Consider the following 22,806-nt stretch of genomic DNA (forward strand, 5'->3'; position numbering starts at 1 on the left):
ATGATGTTAAATCTTGAAGATATACGCACTAGAAATGGACTCGGCTAAAACTTGATGTGTCGCCCAGACTTTATCCCAACCCATTGTATGTCTAAACTACGATAATATCTAAAGGACGTATCGATCATTCGGTCAGTAACTTTACATAATAATGTATACAAAGCGAGTAGGAAGTCAATTACCTTCTCAATATCGATTCCAACTAGCTTCAGTACCTAGGTCCAGTAGTATGCGCAAACCTTACTAGCCATGGTCAAGATGAAGCTCAAACCCTCCCGAGCTTTCTAGATTACGAAAAATATGACATTCTTGATATATACGATACCATCCTTAATGTAGGAAATAGCAGAGGTACCAAAATTCTCGAAAATGCCACACGTCGTCCGCAAAGTCGCTGAGGTTATTAATTAAGCCTTGGGCCAAGACATCTTTAGTGTGAAAGGAAGCTGCTTCATCGACCATATTGACCCACGCTCCCTTTAAAGTACTCACGCGGACTAAGGGGCCATCAGGTATGTGTGAATTGAACGTTCTGTCAAATGTATGCTTAGTCTATTCTAGCATGAACCGCACCCTCGACGGAAACAAAAATGATATTTGATCCGACAGGCGGAAACTAGGATCTGATTATGTCATTAAGAGAGCTGATATTTCCAGCAACGCTATCCGATAGGTCCTTAGTTATGCTTGGGTCTAGGACTTGCTTGCCATCTTGTGTCCGAGCCGCTCTGAGATCGTCGCCGCTTTTCACTCCTCGAAGGTAATGCTGTATCTTTCCATTTGGGTAGATGTTGATTGTCTCGGAAAAGGAATTGGATTGAAGATGGAGGATAGGAGGATAGCCGTCATTTGCTGGTCATATGATAGTGATACTGCCCAAAACATCCGTGGTAACATTAGCCAGAGTACCGATATCGAGCGAATACATCAGCCCATTTATCAGACAATACTGCCATTCACTAGATGTGATCTTGACTTCAAAATTTGAGAGTGGAACTCCGTCCGATACAATCTGTATCTGAGACGTGTAAGGTTTCTGATCTACGACGAAGGACTTTCCTTTGAGGGATGCTTTCTTGCTGAACCAGTTTGTCGACTTTAGATCCTGCCAGTAGTGTGATATGGAGGCGTCCAGGTTGACAGTGAAAACCTCATTGGTATCGGTTACGGTGTTTCTCATGGAACAAACATGTAGAGCATTGGTTGCAAACTTGAGTGGAGGACTCCACTTGACGTGTCCATATTTAGTATCCGATTTGCGTCTGCATATGCAATCGAGGTAATTAGGGCTCGCAGCTACCCATAAGGATATACTGTCGGCTGTTAATGTAACCGCTGCACCATACGCGTTTTTGATATCTACTATTATTTGCTCCATACGATCTGCTTTTCCTCCTGGGATGCGATACACACCAGTAGATGCACATATGTACAAGTCGGAGCTTGTAAACTCTCTCTGGACTTGGGCTGTAGGTACAGCAATACTATTATAGGTGAAATTTCGGTACGTTTCTGGAATGCGAGGATTGCCTGGGCTATAGTCGAATGTTAAGGAGGAGTTCTTTTTGGTGGCAACCGTGAGAGCCACAAGAGAATAGAAGAGCCTAGGTTTTTTAGAAAATCTAAAGACTTCGGAGCATCTCCCACCTTCGGTAACAGAAGATCGGAAAAAAGTCTCTGGAAGAAGCCATCAGTGAGACCAAGCGTAAGCTTGTCTAAAAAGTCTTCCAGGACCTTTATAATAATACCTATGACTATGGTGCACGTGTCCTTTTCCTCTTTGTTGGCGGAATTATCGATATGAGTAGCCGGCTCTGAGACTGTGACTATCAGGTTACCATTCGAATCTTTGCTCGCGGCTATCGTAATGCTTGAAGACCAATTGGCGAGGTTAATTGCCGAAACAACTTGCGTCGCAACCAACATCCTTCGTAACAGTCTTCTTCTTCGCGTATATATAACCTACGAACTTGAGAGTTATGGTAGTAGACGTTATGTCCCAAGTCACATCATAATAGTTTTTACACTGATCGCCCCTTCCATAACGTTCGATATGGTATAATGTTTCCCACGCAAATACCAGAAACCGGCAGCTGCAAAGCTAGATGGCCTAGATATGTTTAATCCTGCTTTTGTCATGACGTCGTATTGTCGTTTGGACAAGCTGTCGTAGAATGGCTTGAGAAGAAGCGTTTCTAACAGACAGTGACTTAAGTAAATTATCTTGCCGTTACAATCCTCTGAATAGCCAATCCAATTGTCGTCGAAATTACCCAGTGTTAGATGAATACCTTCCGAATTACCACCTAAACCTCCTTGTATGTTCAGAAAGAAATTGACGTTGCTTCTCTCTGACTCTCGGGGATCTTTGTAGTGTGTAAAGGTTCGACCAATAGGTTTCAGGGACGGCGGTACGTTTTGGTCTGGGTTGCGTGTCTGAGCTTTTTTGGTGATAGTATAACCCAGTATATAGGGGTTTTTCGCTGGGTCTTCCTGCATACCCCTCGAGAAGCTGGCCATAAAAATGGCAAAGGCGTCTTGCGTCTTAGGCGGATTGTCAGTACTAGTCGATGTGTGCGAGGTCGAATCGGATCAGGTCTGTTGAGTTAAGATCTGCAAAAAGATAGGAGATTTTGAGATCATCGCTGGTGAATTTAGTCAAACGATCCAACACGATCGGTGGAATAGCTTTGCCGCCTTTCAAAGCACCTGCACTGGTACCGACGAAATTAAGATCGATCAAGATACCATAATTCCAACCCTTTGCGTCATAGGGCTCAAGAACCCTTCTACCGGATCCTTGAACCATGCGGTGCCAGACTTTATGTTCAACATAAGACACGCAGAGGTTCCTGACGTAGGGATGGCGATTGAGGGAAAGTATTCAGCATTGAGAACCGGAACTTTCGGCGTCTTCTCATCATCTACCTTGGGGACTAGATCCCAGGTATCATAGAAAACGGGTTTGTATTTCGATTGTCCTTCCGTTCGAGACCCATCAGACTACACGTGAAATCGTGCTAGTTTTGCCCGTGGTCAACCGTGTATTCAAAATGTTTTCGACATATTAAAGGTGTGTGATCAAAAAGACGAGAATCTTGGACCGTTGTAGATGTGTGAAGTGGATCGTCAATCCGATCAAGTGAAATGTACAGTATTTATATTTGAGAAAGCACCATCCCTGTGCGTGGATACGTTACTAAATTGCAAATATATAGCAGTAAGTCGTTCGTATGGATTGTGATACTTACATAGACAAAGGAATAATAACCGAGTCAAGTCCGTTGTGAATTGGGGTACGTATACCACGCCATCGACTATATTCACCCCCAATAGAGGTTTAAAGTATTAAGTACCTGAATAACCGGGCCTTCGCAATCGGTACTCTGCTATCATGCAAGTTCTACTGCTCAGTATCATGCATGTCGACCGGTGGCGGTTTCATTGCTCTGCGATATATCTTAGCCATACGATCAGCCATAAGATAGAGGCCTAAGAACATATCCAAAACTCAGCTAGATGGTTGAATTTATGAACTAGAGATATCGGAATCACCATAGACCCGTACCAGCCACGCAGACATGCGACTTCTAATAGTAAAACACCTCTCTTTGCCATTATATTCGTGAAAAGCAAAGACCGTAAGCTTTATTGCTGGTTAACTAAATTTTGGTATAGATTAGTCTCTCGCGCCAATTCTTGAAATATAGAGACAGACGGTCAACTAGAGTTCACGGAACAAAATATAAAGTGTTCTAACACACTCGACGTTCGAACTGGTGATAGCTAGTAGATAACTAATTCATTGTCTACTCAAAATTTTAGATAAATTGAATCATGAAAGGTATTTGATTCACCAAGCATTATAATAGCAACATTATCCAATACAGCATATATATCCAGATTTATAAACATAGAACCAGCGAACTCATTCCTCGTCACGACCAGACTGGGTTGTTCAAAAAAAATACCACACACACGCAAAAAGAAATTTAGAGAGACCGATTTGCCGGCACTCAGAATCGAACTGAGGCTGTATCGGGAGTGTAATGCCTTTCAGCTTCCACAACGATACGTACTAACCACTATACTATGCCGGCTTGGTTGAAGGTCGGATTGGGCCGTCGGTTGACAATACTCAATCTGATGACAAGGTGAAAGGTCTAACACTCAAATTTGTTCAACTGCTTAAGTTTTCAAGACCTTGTCCGGTCTCATATCGTCGTATAATCACACTATCAGTTATAGTGATAATATTCATCGAATTTCTCAACGCTCTAGTTCTATGGATCTATCTCCTTGGAATTCGGAGGAGGGGTGTTTTCTAATATTTCGTAGGTACCTTGCCGCCATGATCCCCTTGGATTATCATTTACCTCACATGTATACAACCAAATCCTTGTAATCGACTAACATTTCAGCGATAATGTGTATACGCCATAAACATTTCGGATGAAAATTAATTTATGATACCACAAATCCAAAGCCCTAGCTTTGCCTTGAACCGGATCTGCGGAGACGACAAGAAATCGAGAAAAAAACGTGCTACGATAACCACATCTAGTTGGTTCAAAATCTTTAAAGCCCTTTTAGATCTAACTCATAAGCTAGGTATCGGATCTCATATGCTATCAATCATATTCACGGTTTTAATAGTACTAGTTGATATAAAGGCTAGCTTTACAACTGAGGCATGGCGACAGAACCCCGCGCTGAATATATTATAAAAAAATACCCCAAATAAACACCGACTCCGCTTTTCTTTACAATGAATGAACCCATTTGTATCCATGAAAGTCTGTAACAAAGCTCAAGCAACTGCCGTGCACCGCACTGCAAACCCCGCATCTCGAAACCACAAAATCATCCTCATCTGACCTCTGAAACATGTCAGCTGAAAAAGTACCACAGCTATTTCTGCCAAACTAAGTAATATACATTAACGTTCTGTAGTTAAGCAAGTTCATTATGTCTTCTTTCGCATCTTCCCATTCCAGGACATGTGTCACACGTCCCCAACTATTCCCCGACCGAAAACGCCACATGATCGTACCTCCCCGACCGAATGCCGAGTTTTCCGTAACCTTAATTTTAGTCCCATCTTATGTAGCCTCGTCGTGAGCTTAAATACTTTAACTTAACGTTGCCTTTGTCAGCTCCATAAGCTCCTCCGCACTTTCCGAGATCAGATAAGGCTTCTTGCTATTATTTGCATTGGGTGGTGACAATCCATGCGCTGTGAGAGATGCTTCACGTGTGGGTTTGCATACCTGCATGTTGCATTTTGTGCAGATGTCGACGATTGCATTCCTGCAGTACGTTGTGCGGGGTATAGCCCACTAGAAAAACGCCTGGCCTCGAAGATGTTTTTTGATGATAAGCGTCGTCGTTTGATACAGATTGAAAGAGTGTATGAGGCTGAATATTGTTTCTTGAGCTCTAGAATGAGAGTGTCGAATTGGTCAGGTACCAGCCAAGGCTTTGTGGCTGGTATCATGGATTATCGCATGTTCGTATCAAACCGAGTGGGCTGGTTTACGGCAGATTTTGAAGAGCAGGCAAAAAATCTTCAACGTTGAAATTATGAATTATATCCGCTATCCTAAGAATCACTATATAAAAACCCGGCTATCGTAATGAACAAAAACCTTCACGCATGCCATGGTAATATAATATAATGCCATATCGTAGCTAAATAATTAAAAAACCAAAACCCATCAAAAGACTAACCTACTCGAATAGAGTAAGTGGTATGTAACCCCCAAACCCAATCCTATAGATACCTTATACCATCATTACAAATATAAAAAAAATTCAAGTCAGGAAAAAAGAAAAAAAAACAAACATCCGGTATCTTTGTCTCAAATGAGAACTTAAAGATTTTCCTGCGCGGCCAACAAAGCAGCATTAACATCAACATGGAACAACGGTCTCGTGATGGAGTGGACTAAAACCCTCCTCTTCGAGATCTGAACGGTCTGGCTAGGAGCGGCTTCAAGATCTGACTTCTTAATACTGCTACCGCTAGCACCATCGTCGCTGGTACCATCGATACCGGCAACACGAGCGCTGACTTCGGCAACAGAGTAGAGTGGCTTCCATGGTCCCTTTCCGGTCTCGGAGTTGGTCCCGACATCTTCAGATCGGTATCCGAAACCAGCAGATGTCAAAGCACGTTTTGTCCATCGGTTTTTAACGGCTGCGAAGTGCCAGTCGACGTGGTCGGGTGCGGCGTACCTGTCAAGATTGTTGCGGGTGTCGATCAATGTCTGAACAGCGGTGATATCAACATTGTTTACAGCGGAAAAGTCGAGGATGATAGCTTTCAGAGTTGGGCGGTTGTCTTCGTCGAGACTCAAATGTCTTGGGCCACGGTCGTTCCATGGGCGGTCACCAAGACGGGCGAAGGTATCAAGGGAGGTACGGCGGCACTTGAGTTGGACGTAATCGAGGAGTTGATCACTGTAGTGAGTGGCGTTAGGGTAGATCAAGCCCTCAGAGAAACGGAAAACGAAAACACCTGGGAATGGGGAGTCGATGTTGATGGCGGGGTTGGAGCCATCCTTGTGGTCGATTGGGAGGAAGACGTCGTGGCGATGAGCTTCGGAGAATTCGCTGGTAGCTTCGCCACCCTTGGCACCCTTGATCTCTGGGTCGGTCTTGGACTTGCCAGTGGCTCCGTAGCCGCCAATTCCAACGGTTTCGGTCGAGATGTTCTCTGGTGGGACAATTTGGACACGAACGCGGCCGAGGAAGTGGCCTTTAGCCTTGGCGAGACGGAACAGAAGGATGGCAGCGGAAGCCGAGATGGTTGTGTAGATACCGTTTTCGATGGAGCTGAACACAGCAACGAAGACACCGGCGAAGAAGACGACTACCTCAATTGGGGATACGCGCCAGAATCGGTAAACGACATTAGGAGGGGTGATAAGATCACCGACGGCATGGATGATGACACCGGAGAGGGAGGCGCTTGGAATGTAGTAGAAGACCGCGGTGAGAAGGTAGATGGCAAGAAGAACAATGATACCAGTGATAACACCAGCGATTGGGGTTCTAACACCGGCCTTGGCCTTGATAGCCGTTCTGGAGAAAGATCCAGTCGCGGGGTAGCCACCGAAGAATGGTCCAAAGATGTTGGTGACACCAATAGCGATCAATTCTTGGGATGGGTTGATCTGATAGCCGTTCACACGACCGAAGGATTTGGAGATGGCCTATTTATATGCATTAGTTCGCACTCGTGTATATAGTGGACCGGGAATAATTTACAATATGTTCAATGAGCAAAACGATGACAGCAGCTGGAAGCTCTCCAACGAAAGAGCTGATGATGCTGCCGTTGAGAACCGGAACACCCATATGCTGGAAACCCTTGGGGACGGTTAGCAAGATTTTGAAGGCCGGGTTATCGCGTCTGTTTCGGTTGACGAGCCACGAGATCATGGTGTAGAGAAGAATAACGAAAGCAGTTCTCAGCGTTGAGACGAAAAACCAAGTTCGCTTGTAGTTAGGGAACCTCTTGGCCATGCGGTTTGCGAGAATACGGATGATGTAGAGCAAGACGAGAGCGCTAAGACCCATGGCGGCATCGATCTTGGCGGCACCGATATGCTTCCAGAAGTTGATAAAAACCTTGTAAGTCTGCTCACGGTTGTTGACGATCTTGCTTGAGATACCGAAAAGACCGGGAACCTGGCCCATAGCGATATTAAGAGCGGAACCTGTCATGAAAGCGGCGATGGCTGGAAGTGGGATATAGTCGACTACGAATCCCAGCCTCAAGATACCAATGGCAAAGACGACACAACCGCAAATAACGGACAAAGCATTTGCAACTTGCGCTCTAGTGAATTGTGGGTGAGTCTCCTCGGCTTTAAGAACGATATTACCGACTAGGGTAGACATGACAGCGACGGGTCCGATAGTGATATCCTTGGAAGTAGCGAAGAACCAATAGAGCATGACACCCACGAATGACGAGTAAAGACCGTATTCGGGAGGAAGCTGAGCGAGAAGGGCATATGCCACTATAGTAAACATCACATTAGTTAGCATGGGATATAACATGTAGGGTTCTGTGTAACCATCCCGGGAAAAAAAAAAAAAAAAAGGCAGAAAAACCAAGAGGGTTGGCAAATGCTTACTTCCTTGTGGAACGACGACGAAACCAACGGTAATACCGGCAATAAGATCACCGGTGAGCCAGAAAAGATTGTAGTTTCCGATCCACTGGAGAAACGGGAAAAGCGAGCTCACGAACTCGACTGCCTCATGTTTGTTCGGGATAAGGTCTCTGAACCACTCCCCGATGGTTGGCTCCTCTTCGACATAGGTGTCGGTTGACTGGATAGACTCTCCTCGGGTGACGGCACCCTCATTGATGTCGGAATCAAGCTTGATGCCAAGCACTTTGGCAGCACCTCTCTGCCAGGAAGCCATGATGAAGATGGCTCTATTGAGAATGACTCTACCGGATTACGAAAAAGGCAATACCGATCCTCGTCGTCTAGATGGATGCAGAGTCGCGTGCAAAAGGGATATTGGAATGTTGGACAGCTGCGCACGACATATCTCAGGATGAATGAGAAGGAGGTGCCTTCTTTTATATGTATCCTGACCACCTCCCCCATCTAGCCACATGGGTGTGGTAGGTACCGTGTGCATGTCTAATTCATGTTCTGCTTGATCATACGAGCAGCAAATTTGACCCCGAGGGGAAAAAAAAAAAAAAAGGTTGATATTTAGGCGATGCACTAACTAGAGCCTACTAGTTTAGCACGACCGGGATGTTAAAGTTATCTCCACGGCCGTGGAGGCTGTCTACTTCTGTGAGGACGTCCGGACCCGCTACTTTGGGGCGGCTGATGTCGATGCAGGATGGGTGGTTTAGGTTAACTCATATGCTGGCAGGCGAGGAAAAAGAACCTGGGGACATACCCACTACTGAGTAACTAACGAAGCAGCCTATCGTAAGTGACGAAATTCATCCCTCGACATTTTGTAACTTACATGGGAGTTGGCATGTAAGTTGACGTCGTGTTTTGCTTCTTGGGGGTCTAGTCGGTCGTCGCGGGACCTATCGGACGATGCGTCTTGGCATTCTTGGCGTATTTGTCCAATCAGAACCATGTATGATTGTATCAGGCGGATCACGCAATAACTGGCAATTCGAACGACATTTCAACACCTCCACCATGGCAAATGAGGGGTGACCGCCCCCAAGAATTCCCAAGGAAACGGTGAAACCACGAGGCAGCGAGGCTTTAGCAGCCAACAGGATGCTATACCGACTAGACCCTGAATTGAACTATGACAATTGACCTCGCCGATTGAAACTCTCTTCAACTTCAATTGATCTATAACGATTAATATATCACCGTCGCTTTTTACTTCAAGGATATCTACATGTCATCCATAATTAGTACGTACACGCGTATGGGGTACGAGGCATCTAGAAAGCTTTTTAGACAGCAAAAAAATATTTCCGAACCTTCCATATGAACTCAAACCAGCCCCAAAATTCAAGAGCAGTCCAAAACATAGTAGTATCAATATCTATCACCGGATAATACCTCGCTATCCTAAAAAGCAGTTGAAGAGCATGCGAGTTACAAGTTCGTATCACTCTGCATCAATAGAAACGCCACCAAACAATCTCAATCTCCCACCTCTTAAAAAAGAAATCAAGGAAGTACTTGACTAGCTGAAGATACCAGTCCTCATACACAAGTAAATGACGAATGGTTCGAAGGGGAGCGATCGACCACGCATTGCATGGGCTCTTGCTCTTCCTGAGACATCTTTCTCCCAAGGGTTCCTCCTCTCGCTACTGTTGAATGCAACTAGCCTCGTAAATCATATTCGTGACCGTTCAAGATCGCCGGAATAGTAATGGTTTACTAAAAAAATCCCACTTTCTATCAAGCAAGGTTTCTTCTCCATACGTGGTACGCACCAGTTTTCTTTTCCTACTAGGCTAATAAGGTACCAAAGTGGAGCCCAAAGCTACTCGCGATCTCGGAGATCTCCTCGAGCTTTCTTCCTGTACAAGTAAAGATTGTTTTTTAAATTATTCCAGAATATCACAGAGAAGAAAAACCAACAAATATTGAATTTATACAGTGTCGTCAACTTTTACACGATAGATCTCTTGTCCGTTTCTTGTCCCGTCGTCAAGCATTGGCCAATATTTCCCCCAAACTCTTGTCAAAGTCTTCGAAAGCTTGTGCTCAGCCTATTCTCTCGTCCTCACCATCAATTGCTGTGAACAAGACTCTTGTCAGGTCTTGACCACCTGAATTTCGCAGATAACAAGAGTTTACAAGCCGGGAGGCTACATTTGCCAACAATTCACACGTTCAGCCAAGTTGGGGGTCGATTTTGGGATTTCGACGAGTAGCGTTGCGAGAAACTGCGATGGCATCATTTGGGGCTTGGAAGGTGTATTGCCAAAGGCTGTTTGGGGGTGGGTCGAATTAAGATCTTGTGGAATCTCGGCTGACGAGTGAACCGTGCAGCGGCGCTTGCAGGATGCATGTTGCACACACACATTCCACCTTTTCTCCACTTTCTGCTTCTTGGTACATCCTTGTCTCGTGCATACTACAGATGTAGAAGGTATGCGCATATGCGAGCGAGCGAGACCTTTTTTCTTCTTTTTTCCACTACCGTTTTCCTTTTTATTTGCCTTTTGACAAAGTATTCGGACCTCAATTGGAAGTGATACACACCCCATAACAAAGGTACACCCCAGTTTTATATTTTCAAATCCGTTCATATTTTACTTCCGCTTCTTCGCATCAAATTATTCCGTAATAGGTCATGTACAATTGAACCTTTTGTCTATTAAAGTTTGCTAAAGTTATGCAACTTTTACCTAAGACTTCAATGCATTGCCCGAATGAGTAGTTCCATCATCGCCTGAGGCTTTCATAATGTGGGAGTCGCTGTCAAAGTGTGGGTTTATCCTGGTGACAGTGGCTACTGGAGATCTTTTCCGAAGTAAAGGGTACCCGGGTGGGTTCGCAAGTTGTAGGATTGCTTTTCCGCGTTCTTGCATACCGCCTCGCATTTAAAAATTTTCCCGTTCCTTTCCCATTGTGTGTAGATCAAGGTTTTTTCCGGGTGAGCAGGTTGAATCAGGAAAGCATCTACCGATACCAGTGGATGAACCAGAGAACCGAATCAACTAGCTAGCACAACAGCTAGACCCGAGTCCATGGCGATGGCAAAAGGTAGCCTCGACAAGGGCAAGGTTCTTAGGATCTTCCGTTAGCCCTAGCCTCATACATGTAGACTCATCAATTACGCTAGGTCACCGTTGAGCTGGGGCCGCGGGGGTCACAAATCTAGTCCACAAAATGCAACGGGATATGATACATGATGTGCAAGCTGAAAGAAAAGTCAAAGAGGCCTTTTAGACCCCTTGCAGGAGGGCTTAGTCACCTAAATGATCTAAATGAAGGCCTGGATTTCCTTTAGGTTCAATGAGGTGAATGTTCAATGAATTCAGAGTTTTCATGACATGATAGTATTATTTGGCCTCCTGTGGCAGAGAGGGCTTGAGAGCTTAAGGCTCTGGAGCCCCTGATATTTTGCAAAGTTTCAGTATCCAGTGTTCTCCCAAATCTCTTTCGGATTTCAAATCCCTTCTTCTTCACCAAATTTTCAACATCCACCAAGTCATCCAAAATCGTAACCTCAACGTACATGTATACGATCTCCCCCACCTATAAACGCCTAGATCCTCATCCAGGATCAACGGGCAAACTAGTTACTAATCTCTACATTTGTCTAACAACAAGATCTAGGCGAATCGAATCCACCTTTTTCCTATCCCTCTGCCGACCCCATGTATATCTTACAAACAAAATTTAGCGAACGCGCATTAAACACCGACGCTCTTTTGCCAAACTACATACATCGATGCACCCCTTGCGACATCCGGTATGCATATTATACCATAGTTTCGGGTGTTGGATTGGCTAAACTCGGCTGCTCAAACGCCGTCTACACAGTACAGCACCGTTTGTGTGTTTTATTTGTAAAGATCCTTGATTTTTCCCATTTTTTGGTGGCAGCGAGGTGTTTGGTCGTATAGACGGTGTTGATCAGATGTGGAGTAGACTAGTCACAACGGCATATCTTGATAAGCTTTCGGAAATGTTATCCAGTTGACTTGCGAACTGCTACACATTCGTCGCGAAGAGCTAATAACTATGAATCTTTGCCAACATTAGCACGTAATCCCACCAGTCCTTCGAGGACAAACATGGGTTAGTTCCAATCTTTTGTTGGATGTTATCCGAACCAAGCGAGCACAGACTCACATCAAGATAGAATATATTTCGTGATATAAAGTAGGTCAGAAAAGTGGAGAGGTTTTAAAGGATAAGTCCAAGTGAGGTAATCGCACGATTCGCGATATTGATCGAGATCACGATTTTGATCTCGGCGGTTAAGAAGGATTGGGTTAAAGGACGAGCCGCAATGCTGCAATAAGGGACTGAGATGCCGTACATATTGTATCATTAGATTATATTTTCTCATATCCTTTGATTTAAATTCGTGTACTATTTGAAGAATTGATGGATCAGATCTGCAAATATATCAATATGTACCACGATGGTACCGTGCAGTAGTTACGAATAGGTGCGGGTACATACAGATACATATCCTACCTTTCCCCCACATACCAAATAATTCATTCTGTACACGCATACATTTTAGTCATCAATTCTCTCTTAGTTTATGTGTATACTTTCATGTAGGCTGTTCATTTATAACTAGACCCGATCTTTCTGATCTTTTCCTCCAGCCTTCCGCGTGATATACGGTTAGTTATATGTGGTTCGGTGTCGTGTGATAGTCGGGCGTATGCGGCCATAAAAGGTATTACATTTCCGCCTATATCCGCCGCGGCATCGCATTCTTTACGCTTAGTGAGGAGTCATGGAAGTTTGGAAACCGAATCTCAACATCGCGGAAGCGGCGAATAAGAGTAGGTCCTTAAAGGTGAATTGATCCTTCGTGATACGGCATTCCAAAGAACAGATGTAGGTATGTTATAAAAGGCAATAGTATATTGGGCATAGCTGGCGCTGCTTCCCTCTGGTTTACTCGCTGTCGGGATCTAAGATCACCTATATATCTGGACTTCTTTATTATTTGCAACCTTGGCGGCAGCCCCTTAAAGGCCGCTCGAATTTTATTTTAGAAGGTCATAAGATACGAAGATAGTCTGGGTATCTAGGGCATGGGCAAGACTTGAGTGGTCCTTCTAGATGACATGCCCGCTCGTCGTTATTCTAGACTTTAATCACTGGATATATGTTTTTATTAAGTATATATTTTCGTTATTGTGATAAATAATCCCTTTTTCAAACTCAGCTCCGGTTCTTTTAGCGCCGCTAAAGTTTTCGTCCACAATTCCATGTCTAATCGTCGAGGAAGTGCATGTACGTAACTTAATCCAGCCCACTTAGGTTTCTTTTCAGGTAGTATACTTGTGACTGCTATATATAATCTCCGTGCTATCAGGGGGTTCAAAGATGTCCCTGAGACACACGCATGCTGTTCAGTTTCTGATAACTTTGTAAACTATTTTTAATGTATAAATTAACTGAAGTTTTCGTATGTGGGAAATATATCACTTCCTATACTAAGTTGTAGTAGCGCTAACGTTTCATCAGATGATTCCGGCCCAGATCCAAGTGTTTCTAACGTTTTCGTCCTGAGAAATCGATGCTCTATGAAAGAGTACGCACTTATATACATATTATAGTGGAGGATATCTGACAGCGAGAGCGAAGTTGAATGATAAAAGTTGAATTTGGCACCTGGAAGGTTGACCATGTTGTAGAAAAGGCCTAGAAGAGTCCACCAGATTAGCCTAGAACTCGGCCCGGACCGGCTAGGATCCACCAGACTAAGGCTAGGACTCGGCCAGCCGAATCGGCCTCGAACCGGCTAGAACAGCAACAGGATCGGGACAACACAAAAACTACAACATGAAAACACATTCGGGATGAGATCACTGCGCAGGTATCTTCCTGATGGTGGGTACTCTGGAAAATATTAACTCGGGTCTCCCACAATGAATTAATTCATCGAGAAATTATGCTACCTTAGCCCATTTGCTGGATATTCTTCACACAAATCTACTTTTTTCGTTCATCTAGTTGTCACAAAAGGTTGAGTTTGACTAAGTAGTTATTCTACTATCTTGTTAGGCAAGGTACAGACATACTTACATAGAGAAACCGCGCCTTATATGCACGATGACTTGGTATCTAATACAAACACGACGACCACCTGATTGTACCGTGTAACCAAATTCGACGACGTAGAGACCCCACGATTCGACAGGAGTTAACCAATATTGCATCGCTAGGGGGTCTTGCCAGCGGGCTGGTCCTGCAATCAACTCTGAGTCGTGCGGCTTGCTGTCAGAGGTTGCGCTGGATTCAAGTAACGTATTTAACTCAGCATACATACGTGGCGTATTGTCAGTTGATTATAATCTCTATTTGGAGTAGTGTCACCGATTCAGATGACTTGGTAGGCAAAGTTGACCGTATATGGTGAAAATGCCAGTCCAAATGTCATATCAAGAACTACTCACCGGATAAATATGTTTTACCGAGAAGCTAGCTCCATCCCATATCAATTTCGCACCGGCTCAGTAAACCGACAAAACCCTAATAATTTTACGCATATTGAAAATGGCATTCGCATTAACGACAAGCGATTTCGCACTTCAAGAGGATACTCTACTAGTAGCATGGGTTCGTAAGGGTGAAGATACATGGGTGCAATCGCAAATCGACCTGAACAAATACATCGGTAGCTATAACGGCGAGTTTGATGTCGCTTCGTCAGGTTGGTTTGGGTGGTCCAGACTAGGATCCTCCCACCTACAAGGGACAGTCTTATTTGCTCAACTGATGAGACCGGACGGATCCTGGGGGCCCGTGACCTCGATAGATCTAAATCTCTTTATTAAAAACGAAAACGGTACATTGAAATTTCAGAAACTGTCTGTTACGTCGGTCGCTATTGATTTATTGTCACAAAATCTGACGTGAATGTAGCCAAAATTCGATTACGGTCTCTTCGGCTTGCCTTAACCTCAACAACTCTATCCTCCAAGGACTATGTTTTGGCTACGACGGAAAACTTCACTACTCCGAAATCAACCTGGACAATCACTTCGGGAATGTTGAAGGCAAAATTGAGTCGGGAAGTAGTCATCTTTTCAAAACCGGTGACGGGTTTCAACTATATCCCTCGCCTTCAGAGGTACGGCTGCGGGGCTACCTGCGCTGTCATCCTAGGTGGCGGCCAAAGTCGAGGCGGCGAGCGAACCACCTTACATGGAATCACCACGACGTTGACCTGGCCCATTCGATTATAAACAGAGATGGCCAGTTTGAATTTATTAGACGGTACGCTAAGCATGCGCTGAATTTGCGTTGCTTCAGGCACCAGGCTGATAAATGTTGCACGAAGAACTGAAAAAAATGGTAGAAAATGTGTGCCAGCGAATCCGTCCGTAGATGCTCCGAGGGTGGGATATACTCCTGGGGGTGCCGAGTTAGTCTCTGGGAATGAAGTTCGTTCATACTCTGTAATACTACAGCGACCGGGTATTAACGTCAAGTAGGACCAAGTTGCAGAGGCGATAGCAGAATGCACCAGCTCCTCGATAACGGCAATTAGTATACTCGTTGGAGCGGCCATTGGAACCATCATCGGAAACGCAACGATCGGGCTCGCAATAGGCACTGGAATGACTGCTCCCGGAGGAATATCACCAGAAATTGAAAGCCTGGTGACATGTATCAACGACCCCTTAATCCTAGCCCGCTCGCTAGAAGCCGCTATTGGTCGATACATCTACGGAGCTCTACGCAACCTGCTGTCGCCGAACGCTATGGAGTACTTCGTGATCTTTATGAACGTTAGATTGGAACCGAAGATTGATGAAATTGGGAATGCAGTTTTGGATTGCCTGGGCGCGGCAAATATGTCTAGAGGTGCTAGTATATCTCTAGAGACTGCAATTATAAGGTATGTTTCTTGCATCGACTATCTTTTTGAGCTCGAATATTGATATTGTTGCATTGTATTGAATTAGAGCCACGGATGCATTGTGTAAACAAAAAATTCCGGAGTGGTCCGATCTCGACCTAGCCCTTCAGATGATTCATAGTCAGCAGTTAGATCACTTTCACGATGATTCTTCGTCCTAATTAATTGTAGTAATAATTCAAAACCAAGAAATCACAAAAATGCGTCCAGAATAGAATATTAGAATAATCCGACTAGTTTTGTGTTGGTTGTTGGATCTTAATTTCTGGGCTCCACCAGTATTGAAATTCGCATAGCTAGCCTTGCTTAAGCCGCTGTTGCAGGTGCTGGTCTTAAGTTTCGTTGTGTTAGACAGATGAGGATTTAAATTTCGTAAGATTCCGCCCCTAAACGTAACTTACCCAACATAACGTAGCATAATTAATTATGTAAATTATGTTGATAGACGTGCAATTAATAGCCTTGCAAGATACGGCCGAGTTATGAGGATTTCTAGAAAGTTGTCCGAACACGGCAAACTGGGTCGTATCGTTCTGCATATTTTGCAACGAGCCTCTTCATTTTGCCCGTTTTGATGGTTTTGTAACGTTTAAACTTGAAGCGTTGGGCTAACCACGACAAAATCAAATGTATAAAAATTCTTGGACAAATCTTAATACATCTTAAAGATTAGTCTCAAATTTTTAATAAAATTAAGCTTAATACTTATTCTAATCTAAATAGTTAAATAATATCACAGATAGTTAATTCTAATTAAAAAATAAAATTGTCACGCCCCAGCCATATGTACTAACTAGATTAGGGAACATGTCTTGGCGTGATAAACATGCCACTTTCTGTCTTGAGCTCCCTTCCTTTTGCAGAAATGATTTACCATATAAACATTTACTATAACGAATTTAAACACTGGATCTTATTATAACTGAAACTACCTTCCAGTAAGCAGAGCAATCCGATTTGTGAGCCCTTGCGTGGGTGACAAAATAAAGTTCCGCTCAACACAGAGATTGCCGGATATGCGCCTTAGTGCTAGGTCAGGACTCGGAGACTAGCTGCAGTTGAAGTAATGGCGTAGGCCATGCCTCAGCTTCCACATAGCAGCCAGGCTATTGCGGCCAGTCCCATGCCCGCTGTCGTTATCTTCCTCAAGTACAAACTCCTGTTCTTCCTACAGCCAGGGCCCAACTACAGGGTCCAGAATCTGATTTACATACACAAGATTTGACATTTTGCCATTATTATTATCAGTAGTATAAAAGACTAGCTAAGACTTGAAATTATAGCTAATAACACCCCAGACATAGAGCCTGGCTATAGCAGGCCTCACACGCCTAACGCGGATACAGTCAGGGTGGTACCGCTGTCCAGGCTGTCTCCAAATCCAGACTCTTTCCCCAGTGCTGTCGCCGTAGTGGGTTTTGTTATTAAACCTGACGTAGTGCTAGTCCTCAGGTCTGGGATACTTCTGTAGCATAATCTGAGCGAAGTTCAGGCGCCGCAGCCTAGCCCTTTCGTCGAGGCAGTGCACTCGAGCAGCTATACGCATGCGCAAGTTGGCCCTAGCTATAGCCCTAGTAATAGTCCTTCTATGGCATTGCACGCTTAGCTCAGCAGCTATGCCCTCATGCGTTATAACCCTGGCGTTCCAGCTATTTTGCTCAATCAATTCCTCTTATGATTGTAATGCTTCTTTAGTTATAATTCGTTTGCGGCCTCTAGTTTCAGTAATTGGGGCAGTTCGCGCGTTAGGGTACTTGAGAACCTTCCGGACGGCAGTCCTGCTTATATTATACCGGCGGCCTAACTCAGATTCCACGTTCCAGGCAGAAGACCTTAATGGCGTGAATTCCAGCTTTCTAAGGGGTACGAAGCTTAGGCGCCGGGCGGCGTGGGCGTGGTGGTGGTGCAGGCGGTGATGGTTGTTGTTCTTAGGACGCGTACCAGGTACCTGACGTGTTGTATATTTGTGTTGAGCGGAACTTTATTTTGTCACCCACGTAGCCCTGTGCCTTAGGAAAGAGTACCGTACACGACGTAATCCGTTCCATGCTCTCTGGCCTCAAGCCGGAACAGATGATGGATACAATTAAGAAACGCTTTCGCCCTGACAGCATATAAGCGTACTGGAAACCCTCAAGATCGATGGACGTGATACCTATACAGGTGTACAGAAGTACTTTGAGGAGAGGGAATGAAGGCGGGTTTCCAGTACGCTTATAGCGGTACGGCTGTCAGGGCGAAAGCGCTTCTTAATTGTATCCATCATCTGTTCCGGCTTGAGGCTAGAGAGCGTGGAACGGATTACATCGTGTACGGATTGTTGTATATGCCATTCGGCGGTAGCCCTTGCCATCTTGTACTTCTTCATAGGTACAAGAGCAAGGTTCTCTGCAGCTTCATCGGTCATAATTGCAGTGGATGTACTGGGTACCGTGGTGGCTGCAGTCCCAGAGGTATCGGTCGGGGGTTCTACCGGCTTATCCGCAACGAAGTCGGCCAGGATGTAGCCGCACTTCGACTGAAACTGCAGGAACAGCATAATCTACTCATGCCAGGTATGATAGTTACTGCCATTTGGAGACAGCCTATGCTCTGCGGGGAAGGTCGACATTTTTATGCGTTTGTATAGGTAAACCTCCGGTTAAGATCAAGTGTAGATGCCCCAGTGAAGGGCATGAGGTTAGCCAGAAAGAAAGATCCGGTCGCATCAGTGCACGCGGTTAGGCGGACCGAGCAGCCAAACCCAGATAACGTGTAACGATCACCCTGTAGAGTGTAGACGGTCCGGAATGTACGTAGGCCTCTGTCTGTATGGTTGATGATCAATTGTATATATCTGGAAGAGAGAGCAAGCACGTTAACCCGAAGGAAGTATGTGTCGTGTTGTGGTAGTTTTTGTCAAAGTAAAATCCCGTATGAGATTTTTGATATGGTTTGTCTTGGCTAACTCGCCTAAGCCTGGCGCCTATATAAATGGCTTCCCAGCAGGTTTTGGGTTTTGCTGATGATTGATTAGGTTATTTTAATGATTATACATAGTATATTTGGAAATAAACACTATGAATTCGCGGTGCGCCTAACATGCAATAAAGTATAATAGTATCAATAGGTGCCTACTTGCAAGGTCTGACTGTGATTTGTTCCAACTGTTGGGGAGAGCTTATAGTATCACATGTATTAGCCCAAGGTTTCACGTCTGTATTCTATTTAAAAGCAACTCAGGCCCGCGCTGGTTACCTCAGGAGCCTGATTCCTCTTTCTTCCGCCCCGCCTGCAACACCTCCCTCATCTTAGAATGCAAGCTTGGGTCTTCTATTATCCAACTATGACCATTTGGGAAAACCTCCCTCCTCAATTTGTTGATACATGGGATCAGTGGTTGGTAATATGGCGTAAATCTGCTATTAGCAAGGTTGAGAAACGCCAATTCATCAGAAATTACGCCCCTTTTAAACATAGCCAGTGCAAAATCATTCTCATAGTTCCACCTGTCAAACTCAGTTGCTCCAATAGCTTTGCCCGGCTCCTTATAATGAATGCATATCCAGAACAGCACCCAGAAGAACGACTCAAGGTCGTGCATGAAAGAATGCTTCTCGCCGTCAAGTACACCAATAGCCATAAACGCCCTTGTCCCGGTTTTTCCGTTTGCTTCAGTGACACCTTCTCGTTCTTTTTTGATAGAAAGGTCAAGATCAATTAAAAAAGAAGAACAAGAAGGATTCTCTTCGTCCTCATTAATCATGAGATTATTAATTGAGATGTCTCGGTGGAGGATGCCCGCCTTGTGCAAGGACTCGTGTCCTTCGATACAGCCCTCTAGCGCGCCAAGAAGAGCCGCCCGGGAGCTTGCGTTATAGATGTGCTCTCCATAGTCACGAAGAATGATGCGCCGATGTACTCGATTCGGCAGTTCACTGCTGTCAATGTTGGTCGAGGATGCTAGGCGGGATCGCTTGCTTGGCGGTGGTGCGTCACTCTGGCTGGCAGACCGCTTCCGATTAGCCGTACTACCGCTACTTTTTCGTGAGTCTGCTGTGCTTGGGGTCATCGAACGTTCCAGTCGACATTTTTCCGCCTTCGTGATATCTAGCCCCTTCCGAACATTGCTTCGAATGTCGTCATCGGTTCCGAGTGCTTGAACGGTATAATGGTGATAGTATCGGCCCAGATTGACTACACCCCTGTTAGTTGCCTCCCGGAGTAAGTCCCCTTCCTCTTCACGCTCCATATACTGCCAGGAGTCCTTGATGACAAGCGGCCTTTTAGCGTCTCCCTCCCAGTGGGCTTTCCAGCAAGTCGTTGCTCGGCCGACAATGCAGGATGCACGCAGCATTTTTTTGTCAATAATGAGACGCTCTTGAATGCCGTTCCGCTCAATTTCGATGTATCGTTCGCCGTTTGAAGTGATGATAGTAGAATCGAACCCCAACTGTTCCTCACTCATCCAGAAAATCCGAGAATTGTAGATACAAACTTGAATCTGTCTTTGTTTATGTCGAACCGCTCGGACGCGATTCCTCCTAAGCGATCAAACTCCCATATCCTCATCAGAGACCCGCAGATTGTGAAGCCTAAGACGAAGCGACGATCCTCTTGAGCTGCAAGAATTTGTCTGGCGTATTTTGCCAGATCAAGCCCTACCTCTGAAGCTCTATCGGCTGATGGATTGCTCTTGAGCTCTCCTGGCACGAGGACCTGGGACCACTGGTATCTCGAGCCCTTCCTAGCTTTAGAGCAATCCGCAAAGCCGATGTCCATCTTTCGCGTCGCTACAGACCCACCAATCGGCGCGTTGGGGTTTGCTAATAGTTTTCGTTGTGTCGGAATTGATTTGTGGCCCTCTGCAAATTCCACCAGCTTCTCGCTGACATCCGCAAACCATTTAAGCACACCATCCTGGTTCGCATTTTTCGGCCATCCGCTCCACCCTTCACCTTCATGAAAAAGTGGGTTGCTGCCTTCCACGCACTTCTCGAAGACCGCCTTGGACGCAGTCTCGAGGCCTGCTACGTCTCCAAAATAAGTCTCGTGGAAATCGGGCACTCCAATATACATCGGGTCGAGCTCCTTTTTTAACCCATCGTCCATGTCCTTCTGATGTTCAGCAGAATTCGCCAAACTACTTGTGTTGCGAAAAGCCGGGGTCTGTTGGACGGAAGAGACTACCGGTCGGGGGGGCGGGGTTGATTCGGTGATAGCATTGTAGACTTGGGTCCAGATAAGTATATCATCGGGATTTTCGGAAAGGACTGCGTTCAAGAGAGGCCTGATACGATCGAAGTCAAAGTAGCTAGAGGTGACGGCGGAAATGAGTTTCAAGAGATCGTTTCGAATAGTGCCAGGACCTGACCTTGAAGCAAGCTGATCAACAATAGGGAGGCTTTGCATAAGGAACAGGAGATTCATAGCGAGCTTTTGGAGATCTGTATGAGAGTCAGAGAAATGCATGTTAAACAATGCGGGACTATCCTACCTTCTCGGCTAAGCTCATCCAGCACGTCTGGGGTACAGGGAACGCTACTGCATTTATTGAAAAGGATGGCACCTAGGCCTTCGGCAATAGGATTTTCTTCGATAATCTTTAACTGAAGTCGGTCTGCCATGCCGGAACTGAAGGACGCGTCTGGTAATTAAGTTCGTTGCAAACTTTCGTCACCCAGCAAGAATTTTGCGGGATTAGCCAGTCTCCACAAACTGTTATAGAGATTAAATGCCCAAAGACCGAAGAGCCCTAGCAGCGGGAGTTTGACAGGGTTTCGCCTTAGGAGCAATACGAATTAGAAGCGCATCACAAGGAGAGACAAGGGAACAGAGAAGATGGAACAAGAAAGGAAGGGGGAAGAAGTACAGTTAGACGACAAAAGTCTGTTCTCTCTCCCCTACACCTTCTAACAAGGCTAATGAGATCTAGCTTTTACACTTTAGCTAAAACGAATATGCTGGTAAGTTAAAGGGAAATTAGCTCCCTCAGCCAAACACCCATCTAACTTGAAAGCTACTAAAATTTATGATTTGATAGAAAAGAGGAGATTCGCTGGCAGACTAACTATACATGGATTTGGCCAGAAAACAAGTCCCATCGAAGTTATCAAGGTATATTTAATAAATTAATGACATTGGTGATATCTTTTATATGCGATTTAATTTGGTGTTGATGCAATTTTTTTTTTACACAGACAGCTCCATAGGGCTGCCGTAAACGTGAACCAAAAGTGGACTAGTTAACTTGACGCCACTTGTTAGCCCAATCCGGTTCGTCCTCTGCGAGAGTCCGTTCGCAATCCAACAGTCTCAACACGTTGGAGATGTTCTCCCGACGCCATTTTCCTTCTCCAAGACACCATTGATTGTAAGATTCCAAACCAACCCACTCATTCTCGATCACCAACCCGAAGTCCCCGAGCAGCTGGCCAACAAATGAGGCGGTAACTTTAACCGCCGTAGCCACACGCATCAGAGTACAAGGTTCGTCTGTATGCATAGTCCCGCAGAGGTAACATCCTCGGACCATTCACTTGCCCCGATTGAGGAATCTTGGCGATTGTTCGGCACATTCATCGAGAGTATCATCTGGAAGCGTGTGTTTGCCCGTCCAACGACAGTATATGCACTCAAAATGCTTCAAACTGACGGCAAAACGCGGAGATCCGTCGCAGCCAATTTGTTTTGAGGGCTACTACTAGTGAAAGAGACATCTTGGTCCTCGTC

General features: G+C 45.1%; 3 protein-coding genes and 1 further gene across 4 annotated transcripts; 1 reads left to right on the forward strand and 3 right to left on the reverse strand.

Moving 5' to 3' along the window:
• Window positions 1–616: 616 nt before the first annotated feature.
• Window positions 617–1,926, reverse strand: DFL_009279 (uncharacterized protein; the record flags this gene model as incomplete). The annotated part of the gene is made up of 3 exons (XM_067639140.1): window positions 617–852; window positions 910–1,677; window positions 1,749–1,926. 3 exons carry the CDS (start codon window positions 1,924–1,926, stop codon window positions 617–619), a joined length of 1,182 nt encoding a protein of 393 aa, XP_067486959.1.
• Window positions 1,927–5,873: 3,947 nt separating this feature from the next.
• Window positions 5,874–9,132, reverse strand: DFL_009280.
• Window positions 9,133–14,726: 5,594 nt separating this feature from the next.
• On the forward strand, window positions 14,727–16,256 carry DFL_009281 (uncharacterized protein; the record flags this gene model as incomplete). The annotated part of the gene is made up of 5 exons (XM_067639142.1): window positions 14,727–14,883; window positions 15,096–15,303; window positions 15,546–15,597; window positions 15,668–16,074; window positions 16,142–16,256. 5 exons carry the CDS (start codon window positions 14,727–14,729, stop codon window positions 16,254–16,256), a joined length of 939 nt encoding a protein of 312 aa, XP_067486960.1.
• A 2,952-nt stretch (window positions 16,257–19,208) lies between these two features.
• DFL_009282 (uncharacterized protein) lies at window positions 19,209–21,701 on the reverse strand (the record flags this gene model as incomplete). 2 transcript variants are annotated; one of them, XM_067639143.1, is made up of 6 exons in its annotated part: window positions 19,209–19,254; window positions 19,333–19,366; window positions 19,420–20,527; window positions 20,740–21,364; window positions 21,449–21,521; window positions 21,572–21,701. In XM_067639143.1, 6 exons carry the CDS (start codon window positions 21,699–21,701, stop codon window positions 19,209–19,211), a joined length of 2,016 nt encoding a protein of 671 aa, XP_067486961.1. The 2 variants fall into 2 exon arrangements, with proteins under 2 accessions (XP_067486961.1, XP_067486962.1); XM_067639144.1 differs by having other exon boundaries at window positions 20,740–21,388.
• Between the last annotated feature and the right edge of the window lie 1,105 nt (window positions 21,702–22,806).

This window comes from Arthrobotrys flagrans (genome assembly GCF_004000055.1).
Source record: "Arthrobotrys flagrans strain CBS H-5679 chromosome Unknown unitig_1, whole genome shotgun sequence".
In the NCBI taxonomy this organism is placed as follows: Eukaryota; Fungi; Ascomycota; class Orbiliomycetes; order Orbiliales; family Orbiliaceae; genus Arthrobotrys; species Arthrobotrys flagrans.